The sequence below is a fragment of the Apus apus genome, chromosome 19 (assembly GCF_020740795.1).
Source record: "Apus apus isolate bApuApu2 chromosome 19, bApuApu2.pri.cur, whole genome shotgun sequence".
Lineage (NCBI taxonomy): Eukaryota > Metazoa > Chordata > Aves > Apodiformes > Apodidae > Apus > Apus apus.
Window position 1 is genome coordinate 6,416,336 of NC_067300.1, and position 14,488 is coordinate 6,430,823.

Genomic DNA, 14,488 nt, shown 5'->3' on the forward strand with positions numbered 1-14,488 from the left:
AGTGGCCTCCTGCTGAGGTGGGGAAAATGCAAGATCCAACTGTGCTGCCCAAGGACACCAACAACTCCAACCAGAACTGGACATTTTTCTTTCTCCTCAAATGACCAAATAAAAACCCCAACCACTTCATTCTCTCCAGTGCCAGCTGGGAAGGTGAAAGTGATAAAATCACGTCTTAAAGTGACCTTTGATGGGAACTAGCAATGTGGGACAGTCATGCAAAGGTACAGGCAGAGCCAAATTAATATCCAAAACACTTGACAATTCCAGTATGAAATAATATTGAATAAAAAACAGAACAAAAAACCAAGTACCACGGGTAAAAACATGTCATAAAGCCCCCACTGGAACAGGCAGTTTCTGCTTATTCATTGTAAATTTTACAGCTGGAAGCAAAACCCAAATCCATCCCGCAGTCAAGGAGAATAATGAGGAGCAAGAGAGCAGCTTAGGGGAGTTTTGGGCTATAAAATTTTATCTGGAACAGTAAATCACAGTTAAATTCCAGTTTTAAATGGGCAAAGCTTGTGAGGAGGCTGAAAGCTCACTGGGGAGCAATGGCTACAAAACCTCAGCAACAGCCTCCTTGCTTGGGAAAGAGAAGCAACAAAGCATTTCTGTTCTCTGGATCAAACTGTATTTCTGGAATTTAATGTTTATTTAAATATGTGGATGACTGTCCTATCATTGTTACATGGTCAATATTTGCTTTCAAATGGAAGCACTTTATTTGGTTGAATTCTGTCTCCAGAAATGAATGGGCAACACCAGAACCTTTTACATTGGCAATGAAATCACGACACTTGAGATGCCACCAAAAAAATCTAGAGATCAGTGCTCAAACACACATACACACACATATACAAATAAAAAAGTGCTCAACATCATCATGTTAAAATAGAATTTTGGCTTCTTTTAGGTCTTTTGACACTTCAGGCAGGAAAACAAAGAACAATATGCATCAAACTAAATGAACTTCTGAAAAATACTTAGCATTAAACACAACTTTCAGTATCAGTAAATATGTTTCTTCTCTATTTACAGGTGTTAAGAAAGGGCATTAGAGACTTTTGCTGGGGATAGTGAGATCTCCTAGGAAGTACAGTCCACGCTTCTGGGCAAGATCAGTAAATTCAAGCAGAGTTTTTATAAACCAGTCACATATTTAGTCCTTCAGATTTCACAAAAGGTAAATTCTACAAAAGTTACTCATTCCTTACCCTGAATAAAGGCAGCAAAATCAACACCTGGAGCCTGCAGTTCATGACTGGTGGTGTTATTTTTTTTTTCTTGCAGCAAGTTTTAAGATCCAGGGTTTTGGGAACTAGTTGCCAAGTTTATAAAAACTCCATACATGGTCTTTGAATAAAACTTTGGGAGAAAAAACAAGTCAGCTAAAGCTAATGCTCCTTCTAAAGCACTGTAGCAACACAGACATTGCAATTGTTCAAATGTTCCACAGAGGCTGACAATAATATACTGTCCACCTAGATTAAATATATAAAAGCAAACTTTTTAATCTAATTTTTACATAGATGGCACAACAAAAGGTGAAAATTAATTCTTCCAGCTGCTGATTCAACAGTGCATTGGACATGAGAATAGAAATACTGCAGCTAAAAAGATTCTGAAGAGAATTTTTGCACGCCTGGTCACGGCTTCAGCCTTTAGATCCCTGCTGGATGGATGCCACGGAGCCTCTGCACAAGTGTCTGTACAAGGCCACAGGTGCCAACCATGTGGGTCACATTCTGCTATCAGAGGCTCACGGATCTAATCAGTAGCAGCAATGATAAGGATGGTAATTAATTGATTATGACTCTTCCGACACCGCTAACACTGTAGCTGAACAGCCTCAGAGTTGGTATCACCTGCTTCCCAAGGCAGGCTCCTGAGACACCTGAATTAAGATTAAAAAACACCCCCTTTTGCTGGTTGATGCTTGCAGACAACTAAGCACCATAATACAACAGCTACAGTACTCACTGTAGGACTGAGGGACTTTGCCCTATTAAAAATAACAGTTGGTGTCTTGAATGGAGAGAAAGGGACAGAGTTATGAACACAACACCTTAACCTGACTCAAAAATTACTCCATCCAGAGCGGGGATGGACCAAGACAACCCTCAGGGTGGAGAGGACATGATTTGTGGACACATTTCTGTATGCTGGCCCTGCACAAAAGCACAGCAGGCAGCAAAACAACACGCACTTGTTTGCAAACTAAACCTGAGACGTTTTGTTTTTAGGGCCCTTGCCCATAGTGGCTTCTGGCTACATTTTCTCAGATTCTGGGGATTTCACAAAAATATGCTGAACTTCACCAAGAGTGAGAAGATTCTGTGTCAATCTATGAACAAATGGCCCTCATGAGCTATGAAACAGCAACTGACTCTTATGGGGCTCAAACAAGATGACTGTAAAATCCTAGAAGTGGTAAAAGAGTCAAGGAAAACCAGCAGGTAGAGGAATTTCGGATGCAAATCGACCCTTTCTCAGGCAGCTGAGGTCCAGATCATGGGATATTTGGAGATACTCCAGCTCCTCTCTCCCCTGCACGACGCGATAAAAAGTGCAGCATCACTTATCATGCTGCTTCTGCTTCAAATAAAACAGGATGGTCACAATTCCTGTCTGGCTTCTGGGTCGAGGTCCAGTCCATGACAAGGTGGGAGAAGGAAATCGAGTGCGGTTTCTTTTGTTGTTTTTTTCTCTTTTATTTTTTCTAAGAAAATTCTGTTAGGCAAACATGAACTGATGAGAACGCACAAGGGGGGTCATGCAAAAGAAGAAGGCAGGTCTGAAACGCTGAAAAACAAACCAACAAAAAGGAAACTGCAGAGAGATTAACAACCAAGGGGCCACCAAACACCGTGGCCCTCAGGAAGGTGGGCGCAGGCAAGGCAACAGGGCGAGCATGCAGACTGAAACGAGAGCAAAACGGAGGCCTTTGTGACCAGCAAAATGGGGCTTCCAACCAAAATGCCAGTGTCTTGTGTTTGTGTGTGTGTCTGTGTGTGTGTGAGAAAGAGGAGGGACGCAGGAGGGAGGGGAAACGAGAGGAGGAGGCAAAGAGAACAAGCAGGAAAACAAGCGTACATACGTGAGCTCGAAGGCTTTCAGGAAACAGCAAGGTCATAGGGATTTAATACTTGGGATGAGCATCAGCCTAGATTTAAAAAAAAATAAAGGCTGACAAGTATTAGTGACCTTTGGGGAAAGCAGAATATTGAATAATGCACATGGATCAAATTTAATATCTGCAAATTCAGAGCCCAGTCCAGCTGCTGTACCACTGTTCCCAGGGGAGGCTTTCCACGTGTACACACCTCCCCACCAAGCTACTATTTGGTGATGGATTAATTAATTAATGCAGGATTAGCATTAAAGGCACCGTGTGAAATGCTGATGGACCAGTGTATACATTCAGATGGACTGAGGGACAAGGGAGGACAGAAGACAGACCAGAACATGCTTGGGACTCTGGTTACCCTCTAATCAGAGGGCAGCCAGCAGTTCTTCAACCGGTGCTGGGAGGAACTGGGTGGGGGGCAAGTGTTGGTTGTTTTCTGGAGGGGCTGTGCCAAGCTGGCAGGAGAGTGGGAAAGGCTGGTAAGTGGATCTGAGCCACAGGTAACATGCCATGGGGAAGAGCAAGCATCTGAATGGTACTGGGATGGAATTTATTCTGAATTTTTCAAGTGGGAACTCCAGACAAGACTGGGAGTCTGGCTTTCCATGGGTGTGTTTTAACTGCCTGCAGGGTAAACAGACCATTTTGTTTCTCCTTCTGTGACAAGCTCGCCCCGAGGTTCTTGCACCAGCACAAACACCTTTAGGAATCTAAAACATAAGAAAGACAAAAAGAAAGAGACCGGATTAGAAAGAGGCTGGGGAAAAGGGGATCCCTTAAGAGCAGCACTGCAGGAGGTTAAAGGAAATACAGCATCCAAGCATCTACCAGGTTACAAGGGGTTAAGGAATGCTCCTGAACTCCACTGCAAGCCTCAAACAGATCATCCCTTCCCTCAGCCTGAAGATGAACATCACAAGGACACTGCTCTCCTCTGGGAGACCCTGCAGCACCTTCTTAATGCAGCAGAGAACAACAACCAGCCTTTGAACTTCAGCCTGCCAAGCAGTGTGTGTCTTCAAGCGACAGCTCCAGAGACCAAGAATGATGCTGTTTAAGGAAGGTAAAACACAAAGAATTTGGCAGATAAACCCAGACTATTCACCCTATCCACAACAGGCTGCAAAGACCTTTCATTCTAAGGGAAGTGCAGAAATAAACAGGTAAGTGAAAGCAGCCTCTAAACCAGCCTTTGTCATGTTCCTGTACCCACAGCCTGAGGGCAAGTTTTCTCTGGGGCCAAGTGAAGTTCCAATTCACAAATGTGATTTGGCTGAAGAAACCAACCTAACCAAGGAAACACAGGGGAAGTCCAAGCATTTGAGAGAGCAGGGGAACCTTCCCATCTCCTCTGCAGCCATTTTCATACAAGTAAAAATTCCAAGTGACAGCACAAAGAAAGTTCTCACAGAGCCACAACAACATATTTTTCCTGAAAAGAAATGGCATTTGTACTTCGTGTGGGAAGCAGGTGAAAAGCAGCTCTGGGCCATTTGCTTGGTAAAATTAAACTTGAATGAATTGCCATGAAGGAAAAAAAACTCAAGAGGAATGCGAAAATAGAATGTTTATTAGAAGAAGACACCGTGGTACATCAAGCTATAAAGAGATTCCTGACAGATGATGATTGTTTAAAAAATAAGAATATGAACAAAACAACCACACTGGCCAGATTTAAACAAACCTTAAGACAAAACAAGAAGTTTCTATGCAAGTCCCACCAGATGCAGGCAGCTGAGTAACCAAAACCACTTATCAACATGAGAGGGACTGAGTAGTTATCAAAATAACAGCAAGGTTAAGAACCGACTATAAAACCATTTATATTTATACATATATAAAAGGATAAAAACAATCCAAATAACTTTAGTTCTTAAGTTATGCTATATACAATTCATTTTTAAACTGGGAGAACTAAGGGCAAGTATTCAACAAAAGGATTTTTAAAAGCCACAGTCCAGTTTATAACTCCTGTTTCCTACTTAATTTGGCAAGCATTATTTAATCAGATATATCCTAGATAAAAAGTGCATCAGCATGGTTAATGTTTGCCTATTTATTTATGTAAGTCAGGGCTCTGCATGATGGTGACAGCAAAGGAGCAGCAGAACTGCAGCAGCACTGAGAACCACAGAGCTTCTAGGAGGACTTTTTTAGATAATTGGACGTGAGGAGGAACAGACCCACAGTGGCCAAGGAAGCTGAAATGCCCATCAGCCCACAGCTCCAAAGTGGTTTTTTCAAGACATTAAGCTCCACAAAACAGCCTCTGTTCCTTGCATGTCACCCAGGCAGCCAGTCATGCTGCTGGAAGTGAACATGGCATTTTTTTTGTTGGGTGCCATGGAGAGTTTCCATGAAACTGGTTATTTCATGCAAGGCCTTTTTGTGTATCACACTGTTTCCCAACATCCCCCAGTTTTGTTCCCAAGCAGATGATGAGGTACCATATTCAACAGCACAGTATGGTCAGTCTTGAGCACAAAGACCCAACTACAGTTCCTGTATTGGACAATTGTCAGCACCAGATACCTGGCAGGTGCAGAAAAGCCCTGCTTCTCCTCATTATGAGGTGAAACTTCCTGTGCTCGAGTTTGAGTCCATTGCCCCTCATCCTGTCAGAGGGCACAAGTGATAAGATGTTGTCCCTGCCTTCTTGATGCTCACCTGGCTCTTGCTGAGCCAGAAGGCTCTGCTGGCTCCAAGATGAGCTCTGAGCTGGTGTAACTGCTCCCACCCTTCCTGCAACCAAGACTCAGGAGGCAGCAGCTGCTCAACCCTCTTCCCAAAAGGAGGAAAAATCTACTGAAGTTTGCAAGTGCTTTACTATTTAGAGGGTCATTTTCAGGAGCCTTGCAGCTTGTTTCAAGGATTGGATAAAGTCACTTTTACTAATATATTAAAAATAAAATAAGAAATTTGCATCTTGCAACAAAGTTTGTCTTAAAACACAGTCACACTTTCCCCAAATCTTTGTACTGCTACTGGGACAGCTTATGGAAATTTCTTCTTGTAGCTTTTCTTCTTAACTAGAGAATTGAGAAATAAGGAGAGGTAAATACTATCGTTCCTTTACGTTAGATATTCACAGCTACATTGGGTTTTGTTCCTGAAGTCCAGCAAAATGAATTGAAAAACTTCACAGGATCTGAAAAACCTCTATTGTTGCTAGAGAAGTGGCTGCAGCTGCACCAGCCTTCACCCCCCCCAGCACAAACTGCATTTTCACCATCATTCAGCATCACCCTGTAACTTACAGAATACCATTAACATACTAATATATGATTTTCTGGCTGGTATTGCAATATTCTCTCCAGAAGGGTAAAGGAAAGACAGTTATTTTGCTAGCCCAGATAACAGGGGTGTGCCAGGATTTCTCAACCCCTCCAGGGACACACTTTGCTTCACTTCCCACCCAACCTGCTGCTGTGCTGGTAACTGGGTGATCTGCAGGCAAGGCAGCCCTGCTTCTTCCTCCAGACAGATGCAGATGCCACCCTAACTCGGCTGGTTCAAGCAGCCCACAGTGCTGAACAACACATTTTCCAGCAGAATAATCATGTTGCTTTCAACCAGTGCCACACACAGAGCAGACAGTCTCCACAGGGGACAACACCAGGACAAGAGATGGGATCTCCCATCCTGTGCTTTCTGCCTTGTTCTCAATAGGAAGATGTACAATCCACATTCCTCTTTCAAAGGTTAATAAAAGACAACAAAGGCTGAGCTTTTTGAACTCTTGTGCATCTCAATTGACCCTGTATCTGCCAACACAAACATATCAAGCTACTCTATTGTGGCAAAATAAAACAAGAGCCCAGACTTCCATCTGCAGCAGACCAGGCACTCTGCTGTTCCACATGGAATCCAAGACAGTGAACTGATCAAGTCAGAGTGTTTGTTTACAGAGACAGCCCTGCTCCTCTCCTCCTACTGCCCATAAATCCCAGTGAGAAAGGTTCAGTTTTCTTTCAAATTGGATGAGGCAACTTGATTCACACCAAGAACACTGAAGTCTAGGAAACACAAACAATAATCTGAAGGATTAAGTGACTGAAAAAACCCCAGGTAAATTATTTAACAGCGGACTTCAAACACACCCTGATGTGAAACAGGACTAAAATGTTTTGATTTCTCTGTGTTCCACCAGCAGGTGCTCAGGGTGCTGGCACATGTTCTAACCAGGACTCCCCTGCAGCACTACTTGCTCACACAGCACCCCTGTTGGTGAGGAGTTAAAAGCCACAACAAAACAGAAGATTCCTGAGTCTGAGATCTGAATGTCTCCATTGATCTTGTGCAAGGAAAAGACAAAAACCATTAATTATGGTCATCTGAAACAACAAATAAATCTTCTGAAATGTACAAAGGTGGGAAAGAATTGAGAACCTTTCTTAATGTTTTATCGATTTATCAAGGACCACAGACTGCTGTGCAGACAGGTTTTGGCAAGATCCCTCCTTTCCCTTCCAAACACACTAACTCAACAACAACCAGGTGATAATCCAAAAGGTCCAAGGGACACATTAGGCTCTGAAAAGCTCCCACACTAAGACACAAAACACCAATCTAAATATTTCCTATGTAACATTCCACTGAATCAGTTTGGTACAAACAGCTGACTTGTGTGTCTGAGATGCCACCATCTGAGGAGAGCCCATGTTACTCCCAAAGGCTTTGAGCCTCCTGCACTGTTGGGTGTGCAGAGGCAGTGACAGTTGAACAAGCACTGCCTAGGAAAGGCTGTGTTTCCCCTCTAGTGTTACAGTCTACCACTCTACCCTCCTCTGATCAATAAATAGCACATTTTGTAGCCCAGCAAAAGCCATATTAGTCCATGTACGAAATAATGCACCTTGTGGCATTGTACAGACTTTTTAAAGGCTCCATCTGCAACACAGAGCAGTTTCAGAGGTGGGTATCTCTGTGAAAGCAAATAAAGGAATAATAATAGTATTAAATATAAGTCATAGCACCTTTGGCATTTTTGTCCAAATAGACTTCAACATAGGAGGTGGGGACATAGCCCTCCTCATCCTCGTTCCTTCGGATTCGCGTCCACCCATCACCTTTGTCTTCTTCTATTACATAGAGCATTTCTCCTTCTGCTACAGAAATGGTTCCTTCATTCTGACCTGAAAGACACAGTAACACAGAGTTTAGGCTGCCCTGCACACCCAGGGAGGCAGTGGAGGGTGCTCAGGGCACACTTGGTGACAATGCTGATGCACCAGGGGCAGGAACAACAACAGCACGTGATTCTGGAGACAACAATGGGTGCACAAAGAACCAGATAAATGTGATCCTAATATCAGAGTCCTGGGTTTTTTCTTGCAGAGTTCCTGCATAACAGGAGCCAAATGACTGCCTTGGTGCCTCTCCACGAAACAGAACCATGCCAGAGCTTCACTTGCCCTTTTTCATTGTCTATTGAAGCTCTGCAGGGTTTAAATGAAGGTTTCCCACTTGTCCTTGGCATATGAACTGAAGAAAGCAGTAAGTGAAATGAGAGTAAATTTAAAAGATACCTTCAAAAGTATACAGTGCTTTACATGTTCCTATGGTGGGTAGTGGTTCTTCATCATCAAATTCATCGTCAAAATCTGTTGCAGGTACTTTCATCTCAGTCTCCTGACTTTGCTCTTCTGTGTAACTGCCATCTGGGCTGCTCAAGAGAGGAAAATACACAGCAACTATAGCAACCAGTCCTCAGGAGCAAGGAGAACGACTTGGTTACCTGACACTTAAGGCAAGGTGAGCAACTGCAGCTGCAGCAGCTCAGCAACTCCAAAGGATGCTCAGAACTGGCTCTTCCCATCAGAAGGTGGGCGAGACCAGATATTTTTTTCCCCCCATCAAGCTGTCAAAAAAAATGCACCCACCTCACTCCCCTTCCCAGGGGCGAGCGTGGGGGTCACAAGTTTCATCAGACCCAGAGAAGCAGCTCGAAAAGTTGCGGACCTTTGAAAACCTGGCGCTTCAGAGAGCAGCCCGGCTACAAAGCTCCTGAAAGGCTGCAGAGCTGCAGTTTTCTTGACTGAACAGCCCAGGAGAAAGGTGTGGGAGGGTGTCCCAGCCCCAGGGGTGCCCCAGCCCAGCACAGATACGGTACCTCTCTCGGTCCTGGGCGCAGCTGTTCACGGCCGGGCTGTGCTGCGCCTCGTACAGCCCGCTCTGCCGCCGGGACTGCTCGCTGCGCGCCGGCAGCCTGCCCTCCACCTCTGCCAGCCAGCCCTGGTTTTTGAGGGGGGGGAAAAAAAAAAAGCAGCTCAGACCCCTCCTGCCTCCCCTCGCCCAAGGGTGTGTCGCTTCTGCTTGGCCGGGTTTTGTTTGACCTTCAGACTACGGGGGGGAAAAGCAGGTCGCAAAGAGTTGCGGTTGTTGGGGGCAGGGGGTTCCGCGCCACAGCTGGGTATGAAATCTGTCAGGCTTGCCAAGAAACACACTAGGCTGAAAAAAATAACTTGTTTTTTGACACTGGGTGCTGAAAATACTGTGATCCAAGAGAAGCAGTTAACAACAGCTGCTGGGAGAGGCTGCTGCTCTACTCACAGTAACATAAGACATGTGGCAGCTTATAGGAGTCTCAGCAACACCAGGAACAGCCACCTCAGCACCTTCCAGCATCTGAAGGGGCTACAGGAAACTTGGGGAGGGACTTTGGACAAGGGCTTGTAGTGAGAAGAAGAGGGGTAATGGATTAAAACTGGAAAAGTGATTTAGGTGAGACATGAGGAGGCAATTCTTCACTATCAGGGTGGTGAGACGCTGGCCCAGGTTGCCCAGAGAAGCTGTGGCTGCCCCATCCGTGGCAGTGTTGAAGGGCAGGTTGGATGAGGCTTGGAGCAACCTGGGCTGGTGGGAGGTGTCCCTGCCCATGCAGGGGGGTTGGAACTAGATGATCTTTAAGGTCCCTTCCAACACCTCCCACTAGACCAGGTTGCTCCAAGACCCCTCCAACCTGCCCTTGAACACTTCCAGGGTTGGGGCAGCCACAGCTTCCCTGGGCAACCTGTTCCACTGTCTCACCACCCTCACAGTGAAGAATTTCCTCCTAATGTTCAGGGACAGAGGGGGGCAGAGAAGGTGGTTTCTGTCTTGCTGTTAGACTATGAACGGTGCTTTGCATTTATGTTCCTCTGATTTTCCACAGACATCTGTAATGTGATGCTTCAAATTATTTGATTAATTAAATCAGCATCTGAGCCCCTCTGGGCAGTCCAGAGAGCACTACATTTTCTCTTATCCATCACTTAGCCCAATTTGTTTTCTGTGACAAATTAAATAGCAGGACTGTTGGCTGACAGTCACAAGAGATGGTCCATATTTATGTCTCACAAATAGGCTCAAAGATCTTAATTAATGCAAGTGCTTAATTAACCAGCCCTTACCGACACATAGTAAGAAAATGCATCAATGCATCTGGGAAAGCAACAAAGCATCTGCTTAGAACTGAGCTTGTGCTGAGCTACTTTTTACTGAAATGTCTCTTCCCATACCTCAAACTTCTGAACTTCTATTCGTAACTTTTCAATGTTCTGTCCAAGTTCTGCTAATCTGTGGTCCACACTTGCTGCATCTCCCATCTGTGGGTTCTTGATGTACACATCTTTCATTTTTGTTAAGGCATCTCTGAGAGACAAAAGAAAAATTAAACCTGTGTTAGTGCAACTGGGGGCAAATGTTTTTCTCTAAATGCTGCCAAGTGGAAGGATAATAAATTGCCTCTTCTTTACTCTGTGGTTCCAGCCCAGAAAAGTAACAGAGAACACCCAGACAGGGGCTTTTGCTCTGTATAGACATCACCTGTCAGGAAAGAACTTCTACTGTCAGAGATGGAAAAAAGTGAGCAAAGCCTTTAGCTACAACATGACATGAGACACTGTACAACACAAGCCAAACTCTTCAGGCTCCTGCATCCAAAGGAGCTTCTTGCTCTGCAGGCAGCTGAGGGTCCTTCATGGGAAGGAGGGTGACAGGAGGAGACTGAGAAGAGGGTTGAGGCTGCACAGGAGCTGTGCAGAGTCAGCACAAGCACACAACACATTTAGACCAAATGGTTCAAGCTCTGTGTGTCCTACTTGAAGAATCCTAGTGGAACAGCAACTGGATTCTTGGGCAGTGGCATTTTGCAAGGCAAAAGGAGGAATTTGGCATTGACTTTTAGCTTGACACATTCTTTTATTTAGTACTACAATATCTGTTTGCTAACCCTGTGAAAAAAATAATAAAAAGAATAAGGACTCCCACAACCACTGCACCAAATGACAGATTCAACTTTCTAGATGAGCATCATCCCAGTTTTTGGGGCACAGGCAAACAGTTGCATCATTATTCTCCATTATGGGCTGAAATCCACTTAAGAAACTGGGACAAAGAACTGGACGTGAACGTATTAATAATAAAAATGGAGTGCTAACCAGAAATTCTCACCCTCTCTGCTGCAATTTGCCTTTTGCAACCCAAATAATTGGTGAGATATTTATTTCACACAGCTGAAAACGATGCTAAACCCAGATGGTTTGCATTTGTCACAGGACAGTGACAGATGGACCTGAGGCCTCACAGGGTCACCCTGGATCCCCTGGAGTCACACAGCATTTTCTCTGGGCTCTTTCCGGGGGCTCTGTTTTGTAGCAACCAAGATGCCAAAGGCCTAGGGCTTCAGAGGTGTTAATTTTAAGGCCTGCTATGATGAATATGGTACTGCTAAGGCTAAGATGAACATGGTACAGGCCTTCAGGAGCCTTTCCTTTCCTAGGAAATCCCATGGAGCTCTCATGGACACTTAAAGAAAGAGGTTATCTGCCTGCTGATGAACATTTCAGAGTTTAGAGAAGGGTGGACTTAAGAGCTGATTTCCTGTATTACTGGCACAGCTATTCAGCTTTTCTCTAGGCATTACTTAGGGGGAGAAAGGTTAATGTGAGTCCCAGGACTTGAATTAACACTCTTTATATTTTAGAGTTTCCCACCAAACTCCTGACAATTGGAATCCTGTGCCTGCCTTTGCTTTGTGTGCACAGAAAAAGTGTGGGTGGCAAGGAAGTGGGACAGCTCTGTGGTTAAAGCCCTAAGGGACAATATTGCAAACATATGAGTCATAATTATTACTATTTTTTTAACTCTTATTTAACTTCTGGTGCTACTGCTTCAATCATATACTGTCTTTATTTAAAATAACTTCATTCTACTCTGACTTCCTATCCAACTCTAATGTTGGGTTACCTCAGAATCAATACAGAGCAGAAAGGAAAAGCTGCACAGAGACAAAGGTGAGTTACCACAGAAGAAAAGTTCTTCAAAGCAAGCTAGGAGAAAATGTAGGCACATCTGTACAAATACAAAGCAATATTTAGGGACTGACTAGTATTGGAGAGGCTTAGTCTGGAAATCATTCAGGGAAGAAAAGTTCTGTCTCCTGCAAACATAACATGCTGAATTTTTAATGCAGCTGCAGAATGTGAACAAACACAAAGCAACAAATAGAGGCTGCCTGAATCAATTAAAAAATGTGTAACTAAAATAGCCAACACTCAACCAGTGGCCCTGCTCATAGCAGGGAGATTAGAACCTGATGATCTTTAAGGTCTCTTCCAACCTTAACCATTCTATGATTCTATAAATGCAGTCTTGGAGAAAAAGCATCCACAAAAGCACAGGAGTTACCTTTCTGCTTCCAGGAAACAAACTACACATCAGAGTCCTAAGACAGACACCAATCAATCATCTGGGTTGTGGAGTGCCTTGCATCTCCTGTGTGTTTTAGCCATACATAAATTCTGGTTCTTTTCTTGCAACAGCATGTTAAACAAACCTAGAACTGTATTCTTATTTGCCCTTTCTTATATTTTTGTTGTTTTGGTTCTATATGAGACTACCTATTTCATTTCATATTGGACAGGCTTGACCTACCTTTGATCCAACTCTTTCTGAATGTCTTTGTTTAGCTCATCAACTTTTTGCTGAAGTTTCTTTCTTCTTTGCTCAGGTGGGAGATTGCTGAAGTCTTCTGGCCCTGCTCCCTGCACAGAGTGGAATGGAGAGGTGGGGAGGGGTGGGGGGGGGAAGAAATAAGATAAAAATCAGAGCCTGAAAGAATCCTTCAGGATTGCACTTGGAAAACAGCTCACAAACACGTGTGCAGAATCACAATGGTCTGAAGCATTGCTATAATTGGTACTGAGAGTTATCAGCCCCTGAATGGTTAGGAGTCTGCATGCCTTAGAAATAATCCCAGGACCACATCCCACTTCCAAACCAACTGGCTAAGGGGAGATCACCAAGTAAAGAACGTCCAGATTCAACAGCAAAGCTGAGAGGCTGGTTTTTATCCACAGTTACCTCCAAATTTTATTCAACAGAGCTCCATTCTCATGGAAAGCTGATCTTTCCTGCCTTCCCCTGCTCTGCTACAGACAGCAGCCCCACAAAAGCCATCACTAGAGCTTTTACTCCTGAGTCACAGTCTCAATTCTGATGTCCACTCATTGCTGGTTTACTCTGGACAGGCTGAGTTGGTTCCATAGAGTTAACTTATGTCCAGGCTCTCCTGAACACATTAAGGTCATAGAAATCCTTCCTCTGGGATTCTGCAATTTTAAACCATGCTGCCTACTTTCCAGAACCCACATGCCATGTCAAAGTATCTCATTTTTACCTCCCTCACTTGTACTAGCATAAGATCAGGAGTTACAAAGCCACAGAATCAGTCCATTTGAAATCATAACCAAAAATAAAATCATTTGAAGACCACAGTGGCTACCCTTTGGATGATTCTGCTTGAAAAAACCTTTTCTGCCTTCAGACTGCTCTGCCTCTTCTTGCCTCAGTTTGATACAGTAGATAGATGCCATAACACACATCCATACTGTTTTCTTCACAGTACCCCCTACTTTTGTCTAGCAGGAGGGCAAAGGGGACAGTTTGGGTGGGCCATACTGAACACGCATTAATACTAATTAGTTGTAGCATAATGAGGTTCTTGTACATTATCTTGAATTTGTACATGTTTTTCTTGGGTTTTGCTCATTCCTAAGGGATAATACTGGCCTGTGGGAGAAAGAATGGTAGAAACACAAAGCTGAGGAACCAATTTCAATGGCCCAGCAGCTTAGTGAAAGCTTGTGAGCAGATCTGCACCATTAGTCCTACTAAAATGCTAAACCTCTATCAGAAGAGTGTGATTTCGTGGAAACTCTACCAGAAAAGCTGCCCATTAGACCTTTTCAGCTCTGCACTGAATGTGCCCTGAGACAGTGCACTCACACTTTCTTCTGCATTTGCAGAACAAGCTGTTTAGAAAGTGTGTGGGTGTCAGAGGGATGGAGGACAACTACAGACAGGTCCTCTTCT

At 44.1% G+C, this 14,488-nt stretch overlaps 1 protein-coding gene across 29 annotated transcripts in view; it reads right to left on the reverse strand.

The window, feature by feature from the left end:
* Positions 1-635: 635 nt before the first annotated feature.
* Positions 636-14,488, reverse strand: part of FNBP1 (formin binding protein 1) — a 97,135-nt gene continuing 83,282 nt past the window's right edge. For 19 of the 29 annotated variants that reach the window (XM_051636956.1, XM_051636977.1, XM_051636972.1 and 16 more), the window contains 5 exons: positions 13,049-13,158; positions 10,633-10,765; positions 9,246-9,367; positions 8,662-8,801; positions 8,090-8,268 (listed from right to left, as the gene is read on the reverse strand). In XM_051636956.1, the coding sequence (XP_051492916.1) occupies positions 8,090-8,268; positions 8,662-8,801; positions 9,246-9,367; positions 10,633-10,765; positions 13,049-13,158 (684 nt within the window). Of the gene's footprint in view, positions 3,844-8,089; positions 8,269-8,661; positions 8,802-9,245; positions 9,368-10,632; positions 10,766-13,048; positions 13,159-14,488 lie in introns of those variants that run through there. The other 10 variants (XM_051636978.1, XM_051636975.1, XM_051636968.1 and 7 more) reach the window with 3 other exon arrangements.